General features: G+C 41.0%; 1 protein-coding gene across 1 annotated transcript; it reads left to right on the forward strand.

The window, feature by feature from the left end:
• Positions 1-14,303: 14,303 nt before the first annotated feature.
• On the forward strand, positions 14,304-26,097 carry WFDC8 (WAP four-disulfide core domain 8). Its single transcript, XM_033095471.1, has 6 exons — positions 14,304-14,386; positions 18,293-18,402; positions 21,338-21,478; positions 22,661-22,828; positions 24,877-25,017; positions 25,961-26,097. The coding sequence occupies exons 1-6, from the start codon at positions 14,337-14,339 to the stop codon at positions 26,095-26,097; spliced, it is 747 nt and encodes a 248-aa protein (XP_032951362.1). The 5' UTR covers positions 14,304-14,336.
• Positions 26,098-26,634: the final 537 nt, after the last annotated feature.

Raw genomic sequence — 26,634 nt, forward strand, 5'->3', positions numbered from 1 at the left:
TGGCTCTCCTCCTATCCAGAGTCAACACCATGACGCGGTTGGTTTTCCAGGTGCTGACATGCTGCTGTGTGGAGATCCTGTGTCAGGAACCTGGAGAGAAAGAGTTGATTCTGTCATTGAATTTCCATTTTACAGTAGGTATTCTGGCTGGGCTTCAGAATGAAGAGTGGGTAGAAAACAAAGGGACCTTTCCCAGTCCAATTACAGAGAGGAACCAGGGGCTGGCATGGCTGGTGTTGGGTCTTTTTTCAAGCCAAGATACGTGAAGAAATCTTAATGTTTAGTTCTCACGCTTTAGTTCTCGTGATGCTACAAGTAACAATGTTTTTCCATGTGTTGGCGGGACAGTGGTGGCTATGTGGTGATCTTTGTCCAGGAGGACACTTAGCAGTGAGAAGCTCCGGGGTTCAGACATCGCGTGGAGGTGCCAAACGTGAGCCTTCAGGAGTTGATGCCCTCAGGAGTTCCAAGGACAAGCAACAAATTGGGAAAAGGCTATGAATTATTCCTTGAAATAAGCCTTTTGTTTAGGGACTTGGACATTTCAGAACCTTGGGCCTGGGGAGGAGAAATAAAATGCATGCTTGATGAAGAGAAGTTTGTAACCACTGGGTTAAAAAAAAAAATTAAAATCAGTAGAATTAAAGGGAGAGGAGTGGGTAAAGAACTAGTGACCAAAGTTTCTCGGAAAGAGCTAGGTTTTGAGGGACATTTCAGGCAGGAGTGGAGCAGTGGAGGTGCAAGGTGGCCCCTTCCCTACTCTGGGACTCAGTTCCTCCCACCATGTAAATTGAGAAGGAGAAACTAGACGATCTCTTGGGATTCTTTGTCCTGAGACTTGGGTTTCTGGACTCAGGTTCTGTGACGTTAAAGTCTATGGGGGTGACCTTATGGTGGTGAGTTTGTTAGGAGGGTGGGAGCAGGATCTTGACTCTTGGAACCAAAAGGCCCCCAAGTCCCTGGGCAGGATGAGGAAGAAGAGAAATCAATGGAATGGGTCCTGGGGCCTTGAAGGAGCTGATAACAGTGAGAAAAACTCTTCTTCTGGGAGTCACTGCTTATGTGTTCCTTCTCAGTTCTACCAAAGCCAAAACTGAAAATTCCCACGGAAGAGGAATATGCCACTGAGTGCCAGTTACACTCAGAATGTCAAATTGGTCATTATTGCTACAGTGCCTTCTGTGGAAATGTCTTCGTGCTTCTCCAAGAAGTTGGTAGGCTCTAAGAAGCACCTTTCCCTTGTCATTCAGTTCTCAAAGACTATGGGCTCCCAAGCTGGGGGGAGACAGACAGCAGGAGACTATGCTTCCCCAGTACCATATCCAATCCAGTCTGGGGACCTTTGCCTCTTTATCTCAGCCCAAGGTCCCCACTCTCTACTTGCAGGCCTACCTGATTTATCCAAACCCCAGGAGGTCTGACATGTATGTTTCTTTGCTCTTTGGACTAAAAACACCCTGGGAAAAGCCTTGTGTGGGCATCTTCTAAACCACAGAAAACATCCTTGTCCCAGGGTTTGGGAGGATCTGTAACACTTACTGAAATCTGTGTGGCTAATGAGTACCGACCCCTTCTCTCTTCCAGAGCACAGCAGTCTGGACAACAAAATCAGAAACATCATGTCCACTGTTATACTCTTAAACCACCATTGAGAGTTGGAGGCTACCTGGGAGACCATGGAAGAATGCTACATGACCTCCAGTGGTATCATTTTCTTGCCCCAGCTGTGGGTAGGGGAGTGGGCCCAGGGCAATATCTTTTCTACGTGCCAACCCTCTTCCCAGAGAGCAATGATATTATCAGCCTCAATTCCTTGATACGTAAGCTGTGTCAGTAACCCAGAACTTCTGTTTCTTCTTCTATACTCTCTGTATCATTCACTGCCCCCTCTCCCCTTTTACCTAAGCCCCCAACACCTAAGCTTCCCAGTTTGGATCTCCTTGCCTTCTCACCCTTTAGATGCTTGATCTTCTTAGCCAGAACTCCTGAATTCTACTTCTTTTTGTTTATTAACTAAGATTCCTGGGGAAAACTTCTTATGTGTGGATGTTCTTAAGACTACAGACAACATTGTCAATCTGAGATCCCTTGGTGTAGACTTTCTCCTATCATCTCAGGCCTGTGAGTCTGGTAGTTTCCCCACAAGCTACAGCCTCTTTTAACTACTCCATGGAGGTACAATCTTCCCTAAAGGTGAGAAAATTCCATTGGCCTCACCAAATTCTCTTTCCAGACAATGCCTAATTTGTTACCATTATTTGTTCAATGATTTGGGATCTACAAGGATATTTTCAAAATGTAAATACTCCTAGAAAGAATAAGCAAGCTTCAGTGAGTCATAGGGAGCCTACCATGTGCCCAGGTTGTAGCAAGGACCAATCCACATGAGTGGAGGTGTCACTAAAACTATTTGTTGGCATAAATGGCATAAAGGGCTTAATTCTTATGATCCAAACAAGTGGAAACCAGGATGGGGCCTGACAAGAAGGGACCAATGGGACATACCACCAGTGCCTTAACGTATAGAAGACAGAGGGTTTGCTACAGGATGTGGTATCACGTTTTCTGGAAGAAAAGACACTTTGTCCTACCTTGAGGAATGGGGAGGAGCTGAGATACCTAAAAGTGAAAGTCATTTTTCCTCCTTGATAAGATTAAATACAGAAATAGGGGGAGAAAAAGGGAATTTGAAGGCAACGAAAGGCTGATACTCTGTCGTCTCCCTGACCCCAACAACAACAGATGAAGTTATGGACAAGATTGGATCATAAATTTGATATTAAACTCTATGACCCGAGCATGATCTAATTTGCCAACTTTCCCTTTTTGGTCTCTGTTCTTATACCCATAAAAGCTGCAGAGCACAAGTATTGTTTCCTAAAATTAGCAGAGGAGAACAAACAGGCACAGACAGGTGCCCGAACCTACCCAAGTTCACTCAGCAAGTGGATGGCGAATGAATATGTAGATCTCATTCTCAAATGCCTCTGTACTTGAGTTTCCTGAAATACATCTATGCCAGGGGCCAGAGATGTGCTTAAAATAGGGGGGTAATGGGGAATAGGGTTGGGGAGTAGGAGAAAGAGCATTAACTGAGCTGAGCAAAGGTCCTTAGTGTTCTCCTAGACTAGCAGGGGGTGATTGCCTTAGGACAAAACCAATGAACTGTTTCCTGCTGAGAAATTAGAGAAAAGAAGAGTTGTGAAAAAAATCTGGAGCCATCTGGTAAGATAGGACACTCTTTCATCCCCAGGGGCACTAAACAACTCCAAGAGCCTTTGCACTTGGCTGTCTTGCTTCAAAGCCTGGAGTTAACCCACTCTGGAAGCTGCAGAAGTGGGAGGTGGTTGGCCTTCAAAAGTGTGGGCTGGGAGTCCCTGAGGGGATCTCATTTTGGCTTTACTGGAAGGATTTGTCCCAAGTAAAACTGGCGTTCCATTGCCAGAAGCATGATTGACCAGTAGACAATTTTAACGTACTTCTCTCAGTAACTGATAGAATAATAATAAAAAAAAAATCAGTAAGGATATAGGAGATTTGAACAGCACAAATGAAAAAGTGACTAATCAACTTACATCGAAAAGAATCCAGAATTTCTGTGGAACATAGATTCTTTTCAAGAGCACATGGGACACTTAAAAAATGTCTCAACAGATGTCATATTGAAATCAAACTGACCATAGTGGAAACAAGCTAGAAATAAATAGAAAAAAATTTCCATCTGATTAAAAATTAAGCAAAGACAATTCTAAGGAACATGGGTCACAATAGAAACTATTTTGAACTGAAAAATGAAAAGACAATGTATCAAAAATATAGATAACAGAGTGATGTAAACAAAATGATGATGTGTGAGACCCCAGCTTCCATCCCCCACAAAGATCAACAACTACACAGCTATCCATGAACAAGAACAGCTCTGGGAGAGCTCTGGAGCCACTTAAGAAACTTTAGCAACGCTGTGGAACAAAAAACCTGAGAATAACTCCGTAGGAAGAGAAGGAAGAACAGCTACATTTTGCTGGCATCGTCCCATCCCCCATGCCAGCATAGCTCAGTGCCAAGAGGAAACCTCTCAGTTAGAAAGAATTCCCTCCCCCGGAAAGGAAAATGGAGTGAGAGATCAACTCCCCCAGCCTTTGCATACAGAGGTCTGGCTTCCGTTTCACTTCACCCAGAGCAGCAAGGCCGAGACATGGAGACAGCTGGGAACCAGGGAGAAAAGCAGGGCTACCAGTAGCAGACACATGGTGGGAGTGATTGCGGTAAACAGCAACCTGTTTACCTGCAGACAAACCCAGCAGATTTCACCACTGAGGAAACCCATGGCCAGCACAGCTGACATAGCAGCTGAAGATTCCACTAGCTTTTGCCCCACGGGTATTTTCAGTACCTGACACCAGCTACCTGGGTCCCTCCTTGTCCCTGTTGGAGTCCAGGAGCTGCCCTGGCAGCCAGTTCTGAAGCTGCGACTGAAAGATGCCAATCTAGACCCCCACGGCTGCCCTCTGCCACAGTGTGCATGCTTGGGGCTGGACCCTCCAGCTCTGCGCTTGCATGCTGCCAGTCTGACACCTGTCACCAGCCTCCACTGCAATATGCACACTCAGAGCTGGGGTTGGGTTCGGGGGAGACTGTGCAGCCATGAAAGAGCACACAAGTAGCCCGGGCCCCTCTAGCTGCTTATTGTTGTGGATCAGACCCTGTCTACCTTCACTGACCTGTATCGCTGCATTCACCGGCAGATGGCCCCTCCAGCTGTGCAACTGCACACATTTGACCCAATTACTATTACAGGCCCCCATGGCCACGAGCCCCTGCTGAGACCCGGTGGCCACACTGTCGCACACCAACAGCCAGGGCTGCTGCAGTTGCCAGTTACCCCATAGCTGGCCCTGGCCCTTGCTCTATGCCCTGGCCCCCACCACCTGCTCTGGTCACCACCATTGCCTACCCTGGTCTCTAGTTGTCGGACCTGGAAGTGCAGCTGAGAACTCCAACTGCCCTTGCAGTCACCGCAGACCATCTGCAGTGCTTGCCAAGAACCACACAGCTATTAATGCTGTGAACCCTGGCAGTCTGAGCCAAAGAGACATCACACTCCTCTGGACCTAGTGCCACCACATGCCCTCACATTTGGCACCCCACACTACTAGACTCAGGGTCACAGCATGCTCCAGTGTGCCCCCATTGCAGGGACACTAATTGGTAACATGAAAACATATGACAATATACAATACACTGGCACAAGTAAGTATATATTATAGTCAGGTTCAGAATACTCTAGTATTGTAGTATGGTGGTGTGTTAACCACTTGACTCTAGTATAAAAGTCAAAGGGAAAAAGCATTGAAAATAGCTATAGCTACAATAATTTGTTAATGAATACACAATATAGAAAGATGCAAGTCGTGACATCCCAAAATTAAAAAGGGGGGGTAGTAAAAGGCTATTTATATGAGATTGAAGTTGTTATCATCATAAAATAGACTATCATATATATGTTTTCTGTAAGCTTTCTGGAAACCAAAGCAAAAACTTCCAAAAGTCACTAAAGGTAAAGAGAGAAGGTGATCAAAGCATACCTCTACTTACTGTATTAATTTGCAAAGGAAGTCAGCAGGAGTGTATTCTTACCTTATCAATAATCACACTAAATGTAAATGGATTGAATTTTCTAATCAAAAGGCATAGAGTAGCTAGATGGATTAAAAACAAACAAACAAGAATGAACTATATTCTGCCTACAAAAGACTCACATCACCTTTAAGAGCAAACATAGGCACAAAGTGAAAGGATAGAAAAGGATACTTTATGCAAATGGAAACCAAAAGAGAGTAGGTGTAGCTATACTTAGGCAAAATAGACTAAGCCAAAAACTAACAATTACAAGTACAGTCCTTATATAATGATAAAGGGGTCAAGTTATGAAGAAGATATAACTATTGTAAATATATAGGCACCCAACATCGGAGCATCTTAAATAGATTAAGTAAGTGCTAACAGATTTAAAGGGAGAAATAGACAACAAGGCAATAAGAGTAGGGGGCTTTAATACCCCACTTTCAACAATGGATAGATCAGACAGAAAATCAACAAGGAAATATTGAACTTGAACCGTACTTTAGACCAATGGGTCTAATAGAGACATATACTGAACATTTCATCCACCAGCAGCAGAACATTCTTTTCAAGTGCACATGGAACATTCTTAGAATAGATCATGTGATAGATAGGTCACTAAACAAGTCATAGCGAATTTAAGAAGACTGAAATCCTACCAAGTATCTTATCTGACTACAACGGTATGAAATTAGAAATCAATAACAGGAGGAAAGCTGGGAAATTTGCAAGAGTATGGAAGTCAACACACTCTTGGACATACAATGGGTTAAAGTAGAAATCAAAAGGGAAATTAAAAAATATCTTGAAACAAAAAAAAAATGGGAACACAACATACCAAAACCTATGGGATGCTGCAAAAGCAGATCTCGTAAGAAGGACATTTATAGCAATTAACATCTATATTAAGAAAAAGAGAGATCTCGAATAAACAACCTAACTTCTTATACCTCAAGAGACTAGAAAAGAAGAACAAAGTAAGCCAAAAGTTAGCAAGAGGAAGGAAATAAAGACCAGAGCAGAAATAAATGAAATAGAGACCAGAAAAACAATAGGAAGGATAATGAAACTAAGAGCTGGTTTTTAAAAAATTTCAGTTATTATGTTCTTCCCTTATAAAATTTCCCTTTCATTCTTCTCTGTATCTTCTATTTCTACTTTTTCATCAGTTTCCAGTATTCATGACTGCTTGCTGCAGAATTTTTATCATAGCTGCTTTGTCAGATAATTCCAACATTTACTTCATCTTGGAATTGGAGTTTGTTGATAGTCTTTTTCTACATGAGTTAATATATTCTTTTTCCTTCATTTGCTGCATAATTTTGGATTGCATACTGGACATTTTGAACATTGAGAGTTACAAGAATCTGGGTTTAAATCCAATGGAGAAAGTTGATCTTTTTCAAAAGTAATTGAAATGGTTAGGTTCAGGCTGAAAAGTTCAACTTGTGTCCTGTGGGTTGTGGTTCCAAGGTCAATTCTGTTTTCAAAGCCTTTTCAGTTCATTTGCTATCTTCCCTGCATATGCGCCACCTAGTGGCTAATCGGGGACTTAGTTGGTGGTGTGTCCATTTCTCAAAGTACCTTGTCAAATACATCCGTAGGATCACAGCCATGCATGCATGCCTTGGAAGTGAACCCAAGAGTCAATAAACAACTTTATAGGTTCGCTTTCCTGATTTCCTCCCTCTGTGATCTCCTCAGTGTCTTTGGTTTTCCCAGGGCTCCAAAAAGCTGGGGTTTTGTTCTCCTGCTCTGCTAGGCTCTTCCACCACTTCATCCACACCCAAGGCCAAGTAGTGGGAGAACAAAGAGAGAGAAAAGAAATGGGGCAATAGGGGTCCACCCACCTCTCTTAGAATTAAAGCCACACCCAACATAGTAAGATTTCCCCTCCTTCAGAGTTTTGGCTCCTTCCAACCTCCATACCAGCTGCTGCCATCATAGAATTTCTTAAGAGTTAAGGTGCAGGAGAAGACAGAAGAGAAAGAGGAAAACAAAAAACAAAAAACAACAACACGGGATTTCTGCACTTCTTCTGAGCATTACAAGTTTCCCTTCCCGTGCATCAAGATATAATTATAAGGTTTCTCCTGAAGCTCTGTCTGCTCCCTGGTGCTTATTTCCAGTTGGCCAGGAGATACCAGATGAAAAACAAATCCCAGTAAACGATGAGTTTACTGGTGATGACCAGTAATGTGGTGCTTGAATTCTTGTCTTCTTTCCCAATCTGCCTACTATTGCTTACTTTCCAGTTTTTATAGCTGTATTCAGTGGGAGAGACAAGGAACCAGAACCAGGGAATTGTTCTTACCCCTGGAAATGAGCTTGTCCTCTAGTAGGCCTTTTGTGGGGACGTTGGTGTTAATGTAATTTGGAGCTGAGTTGGCGGTTTATTGGTTTATTGTTGCTGTGGTTACCTCGAGTGCACCAGACTTCAAATTCCATCTTTGGAACACAAATACGTGTGTGTAGGGTGGAGCTAGGTTTACCAGGTGATGTTTTTTCCAAATGACTACTCCACTCTCAGCTTTGTGCCTTCTCAGAATGACCGTCTCTTGCAAGTAACTTGTTGCTCTGTGTTTTAGCCTGGTGGGTTAGTGGAGTGGTGGTGGTTGGGGGTCCATTCTCTGTTGTTCTGGTTAAGTCTCAGACACTGTGTCCTGGGTCTTGGGGATGTAGTGACCCTGCCCTTCCCTGGACCCCCAGGACAAAGTTCTGAATCTGGCAAGTATTTCTGCCCCTTCCCCAGCTGCAATGAGATTTCTCTTGCACCCGTAGGGCAACAGTATTGCTTGTCTCTCCCAAGATTAAAGCTTTGTCAGAAGGAAAGCCTACAGAGGGAACTTCTTGCTGCTGCCTACTCTTCCCTCCCCAGTTCTGCACCACAAGGGAGACTGTTTCAGATCTCTCTCTTTTTTGTAAGTGCCCAGTGGGGTTTCTGGAAAAAACATCAAGAGAATATGACTCCCCCTGTATTTGCAGCCGCAGGGACATCACTTTCTTTTGCCCGTGCACACTCAGTCTCCAGCAACCTGCCAACCACCCTAGCTGTACTCTTCTTACTGGTGCCTGGCTGCATGTCCTCCAGGTCATCAATGTTCACGCTTATCTCTCCCTGCAGGTGCCCGACTTTTCCTCGATTCTGGACGAGTTGATTGCCCCGTGATCTCAGCACTCTGGTGAGTTTGAGTAAAGTTGTCCAGCGTTTTTGTCCATGTAAGTTTGGGAGGTTTATTCAGCTTTCTACATCTCTGAGCAGAAACCAAAAGTCCCTTTCCTTTATTAGTATTTTTAATTGTGGTAAAAAATATATAAAACATAAAGTTAACCATCCTAACTATTCTTAAGTACACAGCTCGGTGATATTAAGTACACTTACATTTTTATGCTACCATCACCACCGTCCATCTCCAGAACTCTTTTTATCTTGCAAAACTGAAACTCTGTATCCATTAAATAGCAACTCCACATTTCTCCTTCCCTCAGGCTCTGTAAACCACCATTCTGCTTCCTGTCTCTATGAAACTGACTACTCTAGGTACCATATAAGTGGAATATTATTTAAAAAACAGATATCGTAGCGTATTTGTGTTTTTGTGACTGGCTTATTTTAGTTACGTGTGTTCAAGGATCATCCATGCTGTACCTTGTATAGAATTTCCTTCTTTTTAAAGACTGACTAATATTCCGTTGTGTATATATCCCACATTTTATTTATCCATTCAGTAGAGTGGGGAAAAAAAGACTCCTCCAAGAATTCATAACTACAAACTTGTTTCCTTAATGACAATGAGGCAAAAATTAGCACATGTGTGGAGTCTAAGAAACAGAAGCTAAGAATTTAATTCAAAATAGTCTCAGTTGTTAAGTAAAATAAATTGATTTTGAAAATGCTTGCTTAAATACAGGATTCCAAGAAATTCCACAGATAAAGTGCCATTAAAGATAAGCTTCCCTTAGATATAAGACCTCACAGAAAAAAAAAATCACACACAGTTTAAGAAAACAAGAAACGTTGAAGAAAAGTCAAGAGAAACAGTACAGATCCACAAAGACTTCAGATATTAGAATTATGGCACACAGAGTACAAAATAAAAGGAAAGGAATAAAAGATGACAGTAACAGCATGACTAAGGTGAAACAGAACATAAAAATGACCAGAATGTTGCAAATGTGCCAAATAGAATACTTAGAAATAAAATATGTAACTGAAGTAAAAAGACAAACAAAAAGAAAGAAATCATTTAACTAATCGAGGATTTCTCAAGAGTAGCAACAGAAGCCTAAAGACAGTACAATATATTTTCAAAGCGCTGGCAGAAAATAAGTGTTAATCTAGTGCTGAATACCCAGTGAAACTTTTAAAAATTAAAAATAATTTTTTCCAGCTTTAATGAGGTATGATTAACAAATAAAAAGTATATCTATTTAAGGGATACATTATAACGCTTTGATATAGGTATATATTGTGAAATGATTACCACAATCAAGCTAATTAACATATCTATCACCCCACATAGTCACCTCCTTTGTGTGTGTGTGTGGTGAGAACACTTAAGATTTATTCTCTTAGAAAATTTCAAGTATATAATACCGTATTATTACCTATAGTCACCATACTGTTCATTTGATCCCCAGAACTTACTCATCTTATAAATGAAGGCTTACACCCTTTGACCGGCATCTCCCCATTTCTCCCACCCCCCAGTCTCTGGCAACCACCATTCTACTCTCAGCTTCAACTTTTTAACGTAAGATTTCACCTATAAATGAGGTCATGCAGGATTTCTCTTTCTGTGTCTGGCTTATTTCATGTAGCATCATGTCTTCCCGGTTCACCCATGTTATTACAAGTGACAGGATTTTTTTTAAAGGCTGAATTATTCATATATATATATATATTCACATTTTCTTTATTCACATTTTCTTTATCCCTTCATTGACACTTAGTTTGTTTCCGTATGTTGGCTATTGTGAATAATGCTACAATGAACATGGGGGTGCAGATATCTCTTCAAGATACTAATTTCATTTCTTTTGGATCTATACCCAGAACTGGGATTGCTGGATTATATGGTAGTTCTATTTTTAATTTCGGGGGGAACCTTCAGACTGTTCTCCACAGTGGCTGCACCAATTTACCAACCGTGCACAGAATTCCCTTTCCTCCACATCCTCACCAACACTTATCTCTTCTCTGTTTGATAATAGCCAGGTGTGAGGTGATATCTCATTGTGGTTTTGATTTGCATTTCCCTGTTAGTGACATTGAGCACCTTTTCATGTACCTGTTGTATGCCTTCTTTTGAGAAATGTCTGTTTGAGTGCTTTGCCCTTTTGTTAATTGGGTTATATATTGGGTTTTCTTGCTGTTAAGTTGTTTGAGTTCCTTATATATTAACACCTTATCAGATACATGGTTTGTAAATATTTTCTCCCATTCTGTAGGTTGTCTGCTTACTCTGTTTACTGTTTGCTTTGCTGTACAGTGGCTTTTTAGTTTGCAATCTCATTTGTCTATTTTCGCTTTTATTGTCTGTGCTTTTGGGATCATATCCAAAAAAATTATTGCCCAGACCAATGGCAAGAAGCTTCTCCCCTATGTTTTCTTCTAGTAGTTTTACAGTTTCAGGTATTACATTTAAGGCTTTAGTAGATTTTTCATTGATTTTTGCATACACTGTGAGATAAGGGCCCAATTTCATTCTTCTGCATGTGGATATCCAGTTTTCCTAATGTCATTTACTGAAGAGATTATACTTTCTACATTGAGTGTTCTTGTAACCCTTGTCAAAGATCAGTTTACTGTACATGTGGAGACTTATTTCTGGTCTCTCTGGTCTGCTTCACTGGTCTATATGTCTGTTTTTATGTCAATATACTGTTTTGATCACTGTAGTTTTGTAATATATTTTGAAATCAGGAAGTGTGATACCTCTAGCTTTGTTATTTTTGTGGAAAATTACTTTGGCTATTTGGGGTCTCCTGTGGCTCCATGGGAATTTTATGATTGTTTTTTCTATTTATGTAAGAAATGTGTTTGGAATTTTGATGGGGATTGTACTGAATCTGTAGATTACTTTGGGGAGCATGGACTTTTAAACAATTTTAATTCTTCCAATCCATGAATATGGGATATCATTCCATTTTTGTATAACATCACTGTTTTATAATTTTCACTGTACAGATCTTTCATCTCCTTGGTTAAATTTATTCCTAAGTATTTTACTGTTTTTGATGCTATAAATTGTATTGTTTTCTTAATTTCTTTTTTGGATAGTTTGTTGTTAGTGTATAGAAATGGAACTGATTTTTGTATGCTGATTTTGTATCCTGTTGTTTTATTGAATTTGTTTCTTAGATCTACCAGTTTTTTGCTTATATATATAGATCTATGATATTTTTGCTTATATATATCACCATGTCATCTGCAAACACAATTTAACTTCTTCCTTTCCGATTTGGATGCCCTTTATTTCTTTTTCTTGTATACTTTTCTGGCTACGACTTCCATCACTTGTTGAGTAGAAGTAGTGAGAGTGAGCATTCTTGTCTTGTTCCTGATTTTAGAGGAAAAGCTTTCAGTATATTAGCTGTGTGTCAGATTAGCTATGGGCTTGTCATATATGGCTTTTATTGTGCTGAGGTAAGTTCCTTCTATACATAATTGGTTGAGAATTTTATCAAGAAAGGATGAATTTTGTACATGCTTTTTCTGCATCTATTGAGATGGTCATATAATTTTTATCTTTTATTCTGCTAATGTGGTGTATCACACTGATTGATCTGCATATGTCGATCTGTTCTTGCACCCCAGGGATAAATTCCACTTGGTCATGTAGTTTGATCCTCTGAATGTGCTTGTGAATTCAGTTTTTATCAGATAATTTTAAATGACTTGTTTTTAAGTTCACTGATTTATTTATTTATTTTTTTTTTTTAAGGTTTTATTAGGGAAGGGGAACAGGACTTTATTGGGGGAACAACAGTGTGTACTTCAAAAGACTTTTTCCACGTCAAGTTGTCCTTTCAATCTTAGTTGTGGAGGGTGCAGCTCAGCTCCAGGTCCAGTTGCCTTTTTCTAGTTGCATGGGGCACAGCCCACTATCCCTTGCGGGAGTCGAACCGGCAACCTTGTAGTTGAGAGCCCGCGCTCCAACCAACTGAGCCATCTAGGAGGCAGCTCAGCTCAAGGTGCTGTGTTCAATCTTAGTTGCAGGGGGCAGAGCCCACCATCCCTTGGTGGACGGGACTCAAGGAATTGAACCGGCAACCTTGTGGTTGAGAGCCCACTGGCCCATGTGGGAATTGAACCGGCAGCCTTCGGAGTTAGGAGCACGGAGCTCTAACCGCCTGAGCCACTGGGCCGGCCCCCTTATTTTTATTTTTATCTTTTTTCTGCTTGACCACATTGGTTTTTGAACTTTTATAAGTTCATTTATTGTATACTTCAGCTGCACTATTTCTGTTTGGTTCTATTTTTTTTTTAATCATTTCAGTTTCTTTGTTAATATGATTGTTTTGTTCACATATCATTTTCCTGATTTCATTTGGTTGTCTCTCTGTGTTCTCTTATAACTGAGCTTTTAAGAAAACAATGATTTTGAATTTTTTGTTCGGCAATTCACAGGTCTCCATTTCTTTTGGGTTGGTTACTGGAGATTTGTTTTCTTCCTTTAATTGTGTCATGTATTCTTGATTCTTCATGTTCAAAGGTAAGTTTGCTTTCTTGTCTGCACATTTGAAGAAGCAGCTCCCTCCCCCAGCCTTAATGAACTGGTTTTAACTGGAGAGAACTTCACTGGTCAGTAATATTTGATGTGAAGCAAGATAGAGACCAACTCCTCATGGAGCCCACTATACAGCTGGGGGCCAGGCCCCTTTCACTTCTTTCTCTCCCTCCTAGAGAAAAAGCTTCAATTCTGTGCTTTTTCCAATCTTGCAGTGCCTCCTGTAAGGGGGTGCCTCCTCTTTTCTCTGTTGCTAGGTATCCCAGGGGAGTGAACTTTGACAGTTTCCCAGTGCTTGGTATATTTGGTCACTCTATAATGATAAAAATATTCAACTCACCAGGAATGCATTCATATTTACCTAAATCAATAGAATCAGGATATATTAAACAAACAACCATGGAATTACAGTCATAAACTGAGAAATCTATGGCTGTCTTGAGAGCCCTCAACACACCTTTCTCAACTATTGATAGGTCAAAGAGACAAAAAAATTAGAAAGATTTAAGATACTTAAAAAACACACAATGGAAATATACCGTGCTCTGCACTCCACACCGAGAGACGGCCTTCCTCAGTAGCACAAGGTAGATCACTGAGTAGGCCTTACTTAGAAGGTCGAGTCTTTGGAGGAGGCATCTACTTACTTTGCCTGAGCTTAAGATAAGGTGCATTAAAGAGACCCACAGAGGTAATTATCCTCCTCAAGGTTTCCTACTGAGTGACTGAGGCTAAAGACGCATTCCTGGTTGAGTAGCCATGCAGCACAACATGCCATGCCATTGGGATGGGGAAGATGTGAGCAAGGAACTATTATGCATGGAAACAGGACTTGCAGCTGGTTGTGCTTCCAGTGGGGGGCCGGGGGAGGGACAGTAGGGGGTCATGGTGGGGCTTTACCTATAGTTCCCAAAGGTTGTAACCTGGAAATTCACACTGTTCCCCCAGCTCCTGGACATCTGTAGATCTTTCAGTTGAAAAATGCTCCTCGGTTTACTACAAAGAGAAACCTCTGCCATATTGGGAAAGAGGTAGGTTCAATGATCGGGTTCTGGAGAAAATCCTGACCAGCTGGGTTCAGGAACCAAGGAGACCACTGGGTTTGATACATTGTCCTGGGGAAGCTGGGAAATAGGAAAAATCTCCCCATCATCCTTCTAAGTGATTTAGATTCTTAGGGCCCCAGAAATTTAAGCTAATTACTTTAATCTCTTAAAATATCTTGCAATCTTACCATTATAAAAATATTATAATGATTAAAATAAAAACATTCACAATAGTAAGTGCTAGCAAGTATGTGGAGCAAGTGGAATTCTCATATAGTGCTAGTGGAAATGCAAAATGGTACAACCACTGTGGAAAACAGTGTGGCAGTTTCTTACAAACACACACTTATCATATAATCCCACCCCCTGGTATTTACCCAAGAGAAATGACAATTTATGTTCATATAAAAACCTGTATGCAAATGTTTGTAGGGGGATTATTCAATTGCCAAAAACAGGAAACAACCCAAATGTCCATTAACTAGTGAATAAATAAACAACCTCTAGTACATCCATACAATAGATGATAATTCAGCAATAAAAAGGTACAAATAACACACAACAACATAAATGAACCTCAAATGCATTATGCAAACTTGCTGTAAATATTAGTATTTTTAAAAACTGCTACATAACTTTGAAAAACGAATCAATTGAGGTCAAAATACCATACTAATTTGATGCCCACAATTATCCATTTAAAAAATGTATGAAAAGTGCTTTGTCTTTAATAGTTGGAAATTTTAAAACACAGCTTCTTCTCCTTGAACTCCTATTTCCATTCCTCTTACCCCATAGACTTTTAATCTAATGCAATGTAATCTAATGCTCAAAAGTCTTTTTTATTCATGGCCTTTTCATACTGCTATGCACTAAAAATGTGTCGAAATGAAAATTTAATGTTTTAATTTACTGTGACCATTAGACTCTAGGAATAAAATATTTTCTTATGGATTTATTTTGCATTTATTTGTTATATAAATAACATAATAATAATGAATATATAAATTCATTGAAACTATTGATAAACGCACAAAATGTTATTGATAAATAAACAGTATTCTATAGGTAATGCATCTTTTAGTGATATGTAAGTGCATGAGAATAAAAAGTATCTTGTTATAGGTATGTCACTTGGTTCTCTGAACTTCTAGTAAGTTGTCAAATATCAAATAATACTCTATAATCATAAATTATATAATCAAAAATTATATAATGATCTAATTTAAATATTAATTAAATGCTTGATTAAACCCTCTTTCAAGTTTTATAAAGGCATAGAATTGGAAACCTCATACTTACAAAAGAAGTTGTCTCCTATTAGTTAAAATACTGATCACAAATCACAAGTGATTATCTTAATTTCTGGAAAGTTTGCCAAAATGGCTTTACCAGCATTTATCAAATGACTAGTAATGTTGTTAATTATACCCATTACTCTTTTATTGAGACACTTTATTTAATCTGACACACTCTGTTAAGTGTTGGAGAGTTGGAATACTATTAACTTTGACAGACCCTTTTTAGAAAATGCTGTTATCTTATTGCATGCTTTAAATATGCATATATATAAACTTTGACACCAAAGATTTAACTCACTATACTTATGGAAAAATGTTAACCAAATCAACTGTTGAAAAGTCAGTCTTCAGTCAGTCAAATCAGACTTATTTTCTCCCACAAAAAACTGACTTGATTTTTTAATTGAAGTGTTTAAATACACATCCTTGAAACAACCATTGAACTTCTGAATTCTGATTCTAGGATAGGGAGCTAAAGGCACAGTGGTTTATCATGACTTTGTCACTTGAATGAAACAAGGTACTGACCCCCTTAGTATTTCTTACCCACACTTTCTTTACTTTGCTCCCATGGGAAGCATCCTCAGAAAAATGCGTTTTCAAATTGTTCCTCTTTTTGGAACTCAGAAGTATTACAGTTTAGAGAAATGCGAGACATACCATTTCCCGAAAATAAGACCTAGCTGGACAATCAGCTCTAATGCGTCTATTGGAGCAAAAAATAATATAAGACCTGGTATTATATTATATTATATTATATTATATTATATTATATTATATTATATTATATTATACTGGGTCTTATTTTACTATAAGACCTGGCTAGGGTCTTATTGTCCGGCTAGGTCTTATTTTTGGGGAAACACGGTAAGTAAGAAGTAAAGAGAAGGACTTTTTGAAAGAAGATAGAAAAGAGAATTGCAGACTACAGGCTCTTTCTCAGGCAGACCAATTTTAGGAAAAAAGTAAATGTGGAATTTAAGAACCTGGACATAATGTCCTTACATCTATCTGTGCCTGTGAACTTCCTGGAAAAATTCTTCCTGTGTCCTCTGGGGTATGGATTCGCCAGCATGAACACGATTGATTTAATTGAATCCACTCATTTTTCAAATGGGTAGACTGAGATAAAACTAGCCCAAATTGACAGGGTGGAACCTGGACGTCAGTCAAACTCTGTTCATTCTTAGTTTAGTGTCACTTCTCTAGCACAGTTGTCCTATGCCTTCAGGTCTGTCCTCGTTTCCCAGAGCCCCCACCGAGCAACTCCTCCATACATGTTTACTTGTTACTCAGGAGCCATGTTTTGTAGTCTCTTGCTCAAATAGATTCGCCTCTAATCAAAATGGATTCACTCTGTTTTAAATTTGCCCGATTTAGCAAGTAAAAATACAGAATGACCAATTAAATTTGAATGTCAGATAAACAACAAATAATTTCTGAGTTGTAACTATGGTCCTTATATTGCATGGGCTATACTTATACTACAAATTATAAATGGACACCCTATATTATATTTGCAAATTCTATTAATATGTGCCACCCTCCAGCCCCACCCCAGGAGCTCTGCTTCCTACTAAGTGACTACAGGCTAATTTGATCAACCAATTCTTAACACTGGGTTAGTACCTTTCTAGGTTAAAGGGTCAAATTTCAAATCAAAAGGTTGACTTGATTATAAGAATTTAAGGCACCATAGGATTTGGGGCTAATCTAGGGGAACTGAAGTTATGACATACATAGTCTTTGAGTAGGGAACTCAAAAGCTAAAATGGGAATGGGTACCAGTTTTTGCATTCACTATATTGTTTACCAAATCAACTCTCGCTCTCTCTCCTCTTTGCTTTCTGCCTGCCTTCCTTCCTCCCTCTCTGGCTGTTTTGAAATGCATTTATTCCAGGAGAGGTAATACAGTAAGGCATTACCAGTTCTTTACATCATAAAATTTAAAAATACAGAAAGGCCAGGAAAAGACTTGGAAAATAGAGGCGTGAGTGAGTGGGGGGAATTCATCTGTTCATATAGTTGTCTGGGAGTATCACAGGCATCCAAACTCCTACCTAGGCTTGGATGACACCAGAAGGAATAAGAGGGACCCCTTTGTTAAGTCAAGGTCACCTGGGATCTTTTATGCTCCTGGGCCCCTAAGACCCAGTGCAATATGCCCAGGCTTTCCTGAAATCTCATACCATCAGTTTCTTGTCATAAGTGGTACAAATAAAAGGTGCTCACTAGTGCCAGGGTTGCCCCAGGAGTGACCGTGGGCAAACCAGCCCTGCAACTATTGCAGACAAATCGCTGTGATCATTCATGTGTGGCCTTTCACCTGGGAGCCAGACAATGGGTGAGTGTCTGGGTAGACAACGTACAGAACCACGGCAGATTGTGGGGTTACTGAGAGCGTGCAGGGATTGAAAGTCCTGGCCTACTTGTCATGTGACTGCAGACAATCTCCTTTCCCACTATGATCTCGGTTTGCACATCTGTGAATGAAGGCAATTGGTGGATTATCTCTAAGGTTCGTCTACAGATGCTTTGTGTCCCTCTCTGGCTTTTGCCTAACCCCTGCCCTTCTTCTCATCCCTCACAGGCACCTTCCTCTCTACAGCTCCCCCTTTTCGGGGAGGAATGTAACTCTCCTGCTGCTTCTCTCCTTCTCTTTGGAGCAGACATTCGCATCGCTATACAAAAGAGTGGCAAGTAAGTTCAGAAAATCTGCAGCCACTGTTCCTTAGCAGGCGTCCTTGGGGACTGAGGGTTAGACATGAGGCAAGGACTTGTGTCGGTAGAAGCCACTTTTATTGTGGCTTCAGAGAACTAGCCCTACTCACCCACCCTGGGCCCTTCAAATCCTTGCCTCACCTGCTCCCCCCAAATTATTTTCCTAACTTTTCACGATATGTGTCTTTTCCGAGTTTAATTTTTTTTTAATTAATCAGTCATTAGACGGAGCCTGAGGACAGAGGACCAGTGAGGAGGCTGTTGAAATTGTTGGGACGAAAGGTTGGAAGTCAGGTGCTGACCTGAGGAAGTGGTAGTAAAGAGGGAGAAGAGACGGGCTTTGGAGAGTTAGGAGACTGAACTGACCCAAGTCCATGACTGACAGGATGATGGGGTGTCAGAGAGGGAGGAGTGAATCTTAGGGTTCTAGTAACAGACTGGGGACGATTGATGTCAAATATCAAAATGAGAACAGAGAGAAGTTGCTGCTTCAGCATAGGGAGGCACTGGTTCAGTGTTAAACACGGTGCAGCAGAGACGCTTATGAGATGCCCAACGCCATTTCCCCCGGGTGGTTGGATATAAGTACTTAGCCTGGAAGAGAGGACAGGTCTGGAGGGAGATAATCACAGTTGGGATTGTTGTGGGAATGAATGTGCTCACCCAGGAAATACGTGTTGAGTAATAACAGCAGAGGGCTGACACCAGAACTCTGGAGAGTGTCCCCAGTAACTACAGAGGAACCCCGGGGGGGTGTGCATCACAGAGGAGACTGTCCACATAAGGTAAGTGGCTGAGAACAGCTGACAGGGAGGAAGGAAGATTCTACGTGAGAGAGTTCAAAGTGACAGAGGAAAGGAGCTACAGTGACTGAAACAAAGGTTTAAATGGCCCCCGAAAACAGGAGGAGACAGAACTGGCTGAGTTAGTGCTGGTGAGCGGGGAAGTTTGTCTTTATGATCCCAAGGTTTCTATGCCTTGTTAGTTCTTTGGAGGTGTTCCTGTGTGATTTGCTTAACTCTCCCTGTCCCCAAAGCTAGCACAGTGGTACCCAAGTGGTAGCCTCTAGCTGGCTGCTTCATGATCACCTGAGACTTTAAAACATCTGAGCCCCTAAACCTCATTTTCTAGAGCTTCTGATTAAGTCCATGATATATATTTGCTAAAAGATGACAGATGATCTGGATGTAGACTCCAGATTAGGTACCATATACTATTAGCTTCAGGCCATCCTTGGAGGGCACGTTAGGGTGGGCTGAAGGGTAAGAAATATAGTTGGAAAGTGCTAAAAGCCTCAGTGGCTAGTCCTTGGGGAAGATGTGGGGTGAGTCATGGATTAGAAGTCCTAGACCTGCCCTTAATTCACTGTATTATCCTATCTGACCTCATTTTTAGTTTTAACCTATGAAATTAGGAGGTTGGTACTAAGGATAATTATGATGTTTCCAATTCTAAACTTCTGGAATGCCAAGACTCAGTAGTATCCCAAAGGATCAGGCCTCTGGTCAGGTTCCACTGGAGAGGTGCTCAGTTTAGAGCCATGGAGTCCCGTGAAGCACTGTAGTAGTATTTGTTGCTGCGTAACAGATTACCTGTAGGTGAGAAGTCTGTCATGGTGCGTCTGGATTCTCTGCGCAGATTCTCATCAGGCTGATATCAAGGTGTCAGCCAAGGCTGCAGTTTGCATTTGGGACTCCGGGTTTTCTTCCAAGCTCACTGGTTGTTAACAGAATCATTTTCTTGCAGTTGCAGGACGGAGGTTTCCTTACTGGCTGTTAACTTCTAGTGGCCACCCTCATTCATTGGCACTTAGCCTCCTTCATCTTCAAAACTGCTAGTATAGTAACATGATCGATTCCTCTTATACTTCGAACCTGTCTGACCGCTTCTTCTCTACCAATCATAAAAAAAACGAAACAAAAAAACCCCACTTCTTTTTAAAGGACTCCATACATTGGCTCAGGCCCACTTCAATAATCTCTGTATCTTAAAGTTAACTGACTTGGGACTTTAATTCCCTCTACAAAATCCCTTCTCAGCAGTACCTAAATGAGGGTTTGATTCAATACCCAGAGGACAGGAATCTTGAGGATACAACTTTAGAATTCTGCCTGCTACGAACACTGAAATCAGGAAGCCATGTTTAGCCCTAAAAAGAAAGGAAGCAAACCTGTATCTGTTAAGCTCTGACCACGTGCCAGGCACTGTGGTAAGCGCATGTGGTAAGTACAGCCATCATCTCGCTTCATTCTTAGAAGCAGCCTATAAGGTAGAGATTGTAATTCTCGTTTTATAGGTGGGGAACTTATGACTCAGACAAAGGAAGACATTTCCCCCCCAAGATTGTTTAGCAAGTTGTGTTGGAGTCAGGCTCCCAAGCCAGATCTGTCTTACTTATAGTGCTCCCCGCACTCCACCATTTCCTCCCCGCTTAAAGGTCAGTGGAAAGTCATTATAGTGGGACTCAGGTTGGTTGTGAGCTCATAAGGAGTCAGGGGCCAAAATCAGGCCTCCTGACTCTTGTTTCTGTGACATTTCCACCACTCTTTACTAACTAATTTCCCCTGTCAAGTAAGATACTAGAGACAGAAGAATTGGGCATTAAAATATTAAGTTTTGTGGGGAAAGAGGAGATCCTGAATTCAGGGCAAAGGTCTTGGTGCCTATTTAACCTCCTGCCCTGGAATTTAAGAAGCTTCTCCTTTAATTCTACCTGGGCACAAATTCCTGATTCAGATTGATCTAAACGGGCTAAGAGTGGTAAGAGGCAGACCCAGTCCCTAAATACAAACTGAGCAAGAACTGAAGATTAAAGGTAGAGAACAGGTCTGAGAGGGTTCCACTGTTTACTTTTGCCGTCAGAGAAGAGCTGCAACTCTCAAGGGATGTGAATTCAGACGTGTCTTTCTTGCAGAGAAACCAGGAACGTGCCCCAAAGAGAGGCTCACCTGTAGGGCTAAAGTTCAAGACTTATGCAAAACGGATTTCAGCTGTGATGGATTTCTGAAGTGCTGCTCTTTTGCCTGTGGGAAGAAGTGCATGGATCCCTACGAAGGTAGTGGCTTCAAGGCTGAGGGCAGGGGTGCCTTTTGAGGTGACCTACTTCCTGCTCGGTCCAGGACTGGCTGAACAATTCCCTGGGATGATAGGATAAAGAGGGCAGGCTTCAGGTTCTACTCCTCCTCTAATTAGGCTCCCAAAATTCAAGTACATGCTCCCTGGATCACTGTATTTTGTACAGTGGCACATAGAAACCTCAGTCAGCTTAGATGCTGGGGTAGTTGATGGACTCTTTGGCCTCTAAGGAAGTTCTCTGGTAACTCAAAGTATTGAGCATCTCATAATAGAGAACTGCGTGTTTCATATCGATTCATTCGACAAATATCTATTGTCAATGCCCGTAGGCTGAAGACCACCAGGAACATACCTGGAGCTGAACAAATGGGGTTTATTACTCATTGCAGTGAAGGAGAATGTTCACCATAGAGAACCTGAGGCATCTCAGTAAGAAGCTGCTAGAAAGAATCTCCTGAAGGATTGAGGCTTAGACTGAGTAATTTCGGGGAGGGTCTAAGGAAGTGTGGATTTGTTCTAGGTTGGGTGCTGTCAGAAAGTGAGGGCGATTCTGTGAGTACATGAGTGAACGTTCTCTATCGAGAAGTCAGGCTAAATTGAAGATAAAGCTGTAATGTGTAGAGAAGCATGAAACTCATAGGTGTTTGGTATTTTGTGTGTTTCACAGTGGTCTTTTTTTGTTCTCACTTTCTCATGGTCTCAGGGTGACCTTATTTGCTACAGATGTCCTCTGAGATTGTTTATGTCCAAAAGAGAAACAACATGACTTAGCTGTGAGCATAAGATCAGACATGAAGGGCTCCTTTTCTTCTCTCTCGGTATTTCATTCCTTCTGTGTGTCAGGTACTGTCTTAGGCACTTTGGGTATAGTTGCTGAACAAGTCTTTCCCTCCCAAATCTCAGAGCAGTGAAGAAGAAAGATCAGCTCCTATGTATTCTCACATGCTCTTCACTCGATTCTTTGCAAGGTAGAAATGATGCTCAGAGATGCTTTGCAACATAGAATATTCGTAATAGAGCTAGGATCAGAACATTTATTGACCGCGCATGGCCTTTTCTGTGACTTCAATGGTGACACTGTGAACTATTCAAAGGCTGAGGGCCTGACCCCTCCCCTTTTGGCGACCTTTTATGTTCTTCCCTCTTTGCTTGCTGCCCTCAGAACCCTGCATGCTACCCTTAGACCCAGGAAACTGTAAGAATATGACACAGCACTGGTATTTTGACTTAAAATATAATTTGTGCAAACCCTTTAAGTATGGAGGTTGCCAAGGAAATGCCAACAACTTCTTCAGCAAAGAAGACTGCATGAAGGCTTGCTCATTAACTGGTAAGAGTCATATCGTTGGCAATCTGAGGGTCTAATCTAGCTAGAACTAGAATACCAGCACAGTGATCGGCTCAGGCTTTCAGGTTAAACTGCCTTTGGTTTAAGTCTTAGCTCTGTCATCCCCTGGCTGGGTGGTCTTGGGTCAGTTGCCTGCCTTTTTGAGTCTCAGTTTTCTTGTCTATAAAATGGGGACAATATTTACCTAATGGAGTTGTGCCAAAAAATGAGAGAGTGTACATAAAATGTGAATAAACTTTGGACAGTGGGAGTGGGACCTGAGAGCCAGGTCTACCCCTTGGAAGCAGGTGTCTCCTCACCACATTGACCTGTTGAATATGAGCTGAGGGCTTACCCAAGAATGAAGCACAGACAGGCCAGCTCTGGAATCTCATGTTGCAGGAGCAGAGCATACAGTAGGTGAAGAGTAGGATGAGCTGAAGGTGAGGATTGTGGGTTTATTCCTTAGTGTGATGACCATCACGAGTGACGCTGGGAGACAGGGTCTTACAGAGCTTAGGACCCAATGACCTGGATTAGATTCTACTTTTCCCACTTACTGCAAATTTCTTCACCTATTTGAGTTTCAGTTTTCTTCTCTGTAATATTTGAATAATAGCAAAGACCTTCCTGAGTTGTTGGTAGGATTATATGTGACCGAGGACACAAAGATTTGCCATGGTGGCTGTCCAGTAGTGTGGGCTCACAATTGAGATGGTGACCGTTGATCTTCAAAATGCAGCCTTGTGTGATTTACGAGGCAGCATTAGAATTTTGACCTCAGATACTGTGAGGCAGGCTAAAAAGTGTTCCATCATCACCATTTTACAGATGAGGAAACAGAGTCAGAGAGTCAAGTTAGTTGTCCAAGGATTCACAGATGGGTCAGGGTAGAGCTGGAATTTTAATTCCCGGGGCACGGTGAGCCTGAATGGCTGAGGCAATCCTGACTTGATGAAACTAGGACCACCAGCTTCCCTTTGTGGGAGGCTGTAAGGAATCACAGTGCTACGGACAAGACCATGTCCTGTCTCAGGAGCCAACAGTCACAAGAGCCCAGGGAAATGAGCTTGGGATAGTTTGTGGGAAATTTAGGTTTGAGCCTCACAGAAAATCTGACAATAGCTCTGAAAGTCAAACACAAAGTCTGTGTCTGAGTCTGACCTGACAAAGAAGAAGAAAAAGAAGCACTTCCTGCCCTCATAGAATTTGCACTCAGATGAGGCGAACAGGAGACAGGCACAAAATCTTGAAGAATTAATTTAAATCTTATCTGTGTCCTTGTGACCCACAAAGCTGTATCTCCAGCCTGAATCTGACACCCAAACTCCAACTGATTATTCAACACACACCTCACGCTTCACTTGTCTAAAACTGAACACTTTTTCTTTGCTCTCCCAACTCAAACCTGCTGTATCCATAGTTCTCTCCATCTTGATTGAAAACAACTTCTAAATCACCCTTGAGGCCTCTTTCTCAATTAACATCCATTAAGTTAGGAAATCATTTTATATTTACCTTGAAAATAGATCCAGAATCGGACCACTTCTTACCACCTCGACAGCTGCTGCCCTGATGTGACGTGCCATATTCTCACCTGAATTTCAGCAGTGGCCTCAACAAGTTTCCCTACTTCTATCATTCCTTTTTTATCCTCTATTATCAACACAGTAGCCAACAATATGATCCTTTCAAACTATGAGTCAGATCATGTCATTCCTCCTTCAAAATAAAACCAAATCCTCTAAAATGGCTTATCTTCATTTGTATAGATTTCATATAATTACTCCTATTTTATAGAGAAGGAAACTGAAGCCACTCATTTAGTGGCAGGACTGGGACTTTATCTTGGGGCTTCAAACACCAATCCTCTCTTTCCACTACATCTCATGAAATGGCGAGGCATTTCATTCCTCCACAGCCCGCCGGAAGTGGACAAGGTAGAATGAACCAAGTCACAGAGATGCTAGTTTTGAAGGGAAGGAAAAGCTATTTGAAGGGTGGTGGGATGGGATAACATTTGAAGGAGCTCATATCTGCTCTTGTTTTAGACAAGAAAGGACTGTGCCCACTCTTCCCTTTCAAGAACCGGATGGAGTGTTCACCTTTGTGTAAGAGTGACAATGATTGCCCTGAAACTGAAAAATGTTGTGACTCCGTGTGTGGCTTTGTTTGTGTCACTCCCTGGAAAGGTGAGGACTGGGAAATATTTCCCGAAGTCTACTGGGCTGAGGTTGCCATGCTGTTTCTTAGGTTGACCTTAGAGGTCTTTTGGGAACCTTTCCCCTTTTAATACCCAACCAATGCTCTCATGTCGCCCTCCTGATCTTGGGAGACTATTGTGCTATTCTTCAAAGGCAACCATGCATGGTTACCACGCCCCCACTTCTCCCCATCAAAACTTATTTATTCTGAGTCTCATTCTTCCATGGCTTACAAGATGACAGTATTCACTTATTTATACAAAAAAATCATAACCATTGGGTGTATGCCTAAGAAGCCCTTATGTCTGCACAGAACTTTAGAGCGCGTACAACATATTGACATCCTGTAAAGTATGCTGGGGAGAAGACTGGTAGCAAAATGCTGTTGGGATAGAAATGAATGCTACAGACTCTAATGCTAGTGTTCAATCCCCCCCTGGCTGAGAGGAGATGGTCGTGTCCCAGAGATTGTCAGTGTTTTGAGGTACAGCATGGCATGATGGAAGGAGTCAAAAGCTTTTCAACTTAAACTTTTCTACTGGTTTTCAGCGTGGCCTTAGGCAACTCACTTCTCCTGATATGGTCCTCAAGTTCTACAGTTTATAAAAAAGCAAACTTGGGATAATTGCTAATACTCCTTCTACCTCTGATACTCTGGGATTAGCTAACCCAAATCCATTAATTTTGTAGGGGCAGGGAGGAATACTATTAGATTTTATAAGTCAGAGATGGCAAGAGGTTTTGATGTTCCTCAAATGATTAGCCATAGAAAGTTGATACTTTGCCTCCTTCACTCTATTTTTACTCTAGGGGGTCGGGTAAGAGGCTTACTCAGAAGAAAACCCTGGTTAGGGTTCCCAACATTCCCCAAATTTGTCTCAAACTATGATCAAGTATTTCAATGTCAAGTGTCTTATTTTATCTCATAAAGTCAAAACAGGTCTCTGTCCACAAAAGCTCACATGTCCCAAGATTGATAAACCCAAGTGCTTGATAGATGAGGATTGCCCATTGGAAGAGAAGTGCTGTTTACATTGTGGACTAAAGTGCCTGGAACCTAGAGATTAGATAGTAAGTCAAAAATATTATCATCTCATTTATTTTTATAGCTTATTAATATTCTATTTTATGAATATACCAAGATTTATTTATTCACTTTCCTGACGGTATACATTTATGAGATTTCAGTTTTATGTTATTTGTGAACATTGATTTTCATGAATATTATTGTCTAATTCTACTCTCTATTTTTTTTTTTGTGAGTAACTTTACTGTGGTTTTTCCCAAGGGCTGTCTGACTTATGGTGGGACCTTACCGTTGTCACTAACACATTACAATAATGTGTAAAAATAAGTCTTTTTATATACTTGTTTGCTTATAATATACTGAATTTCTAGAATTATCAGAAAAAAATATTATCATCAAAATAATTATGAGTAGCATAAAAAAAAACTATCAATTTTGTCTTCTATCCAGCTACCTTGCCAAATTTCTTATTAAGTATAACTATATGTAATAAAGTTACTTTGATTTTATATATGATGATATCATCTGAAAATACTGATAAATTTGACTCTTATTTTTTCCAACTACATGACTTACTC

Source organism: Rhinolophus ferrumequinum, chromosome 23, assembly GCF_004115265.2.
Source record: "Rhinolophus ferrumequinum isolate MPI-CBG mRhiFer1 chromosome 23, mRhiFer1_v1.p, whole genome shotgun sequence".
NCBI lineage: Eukaryota > Metazoa > Chordata > Mammalia > Chiroptera > Rhinolophidae > Rhinolophus > Rhinolophus ferrumequinum.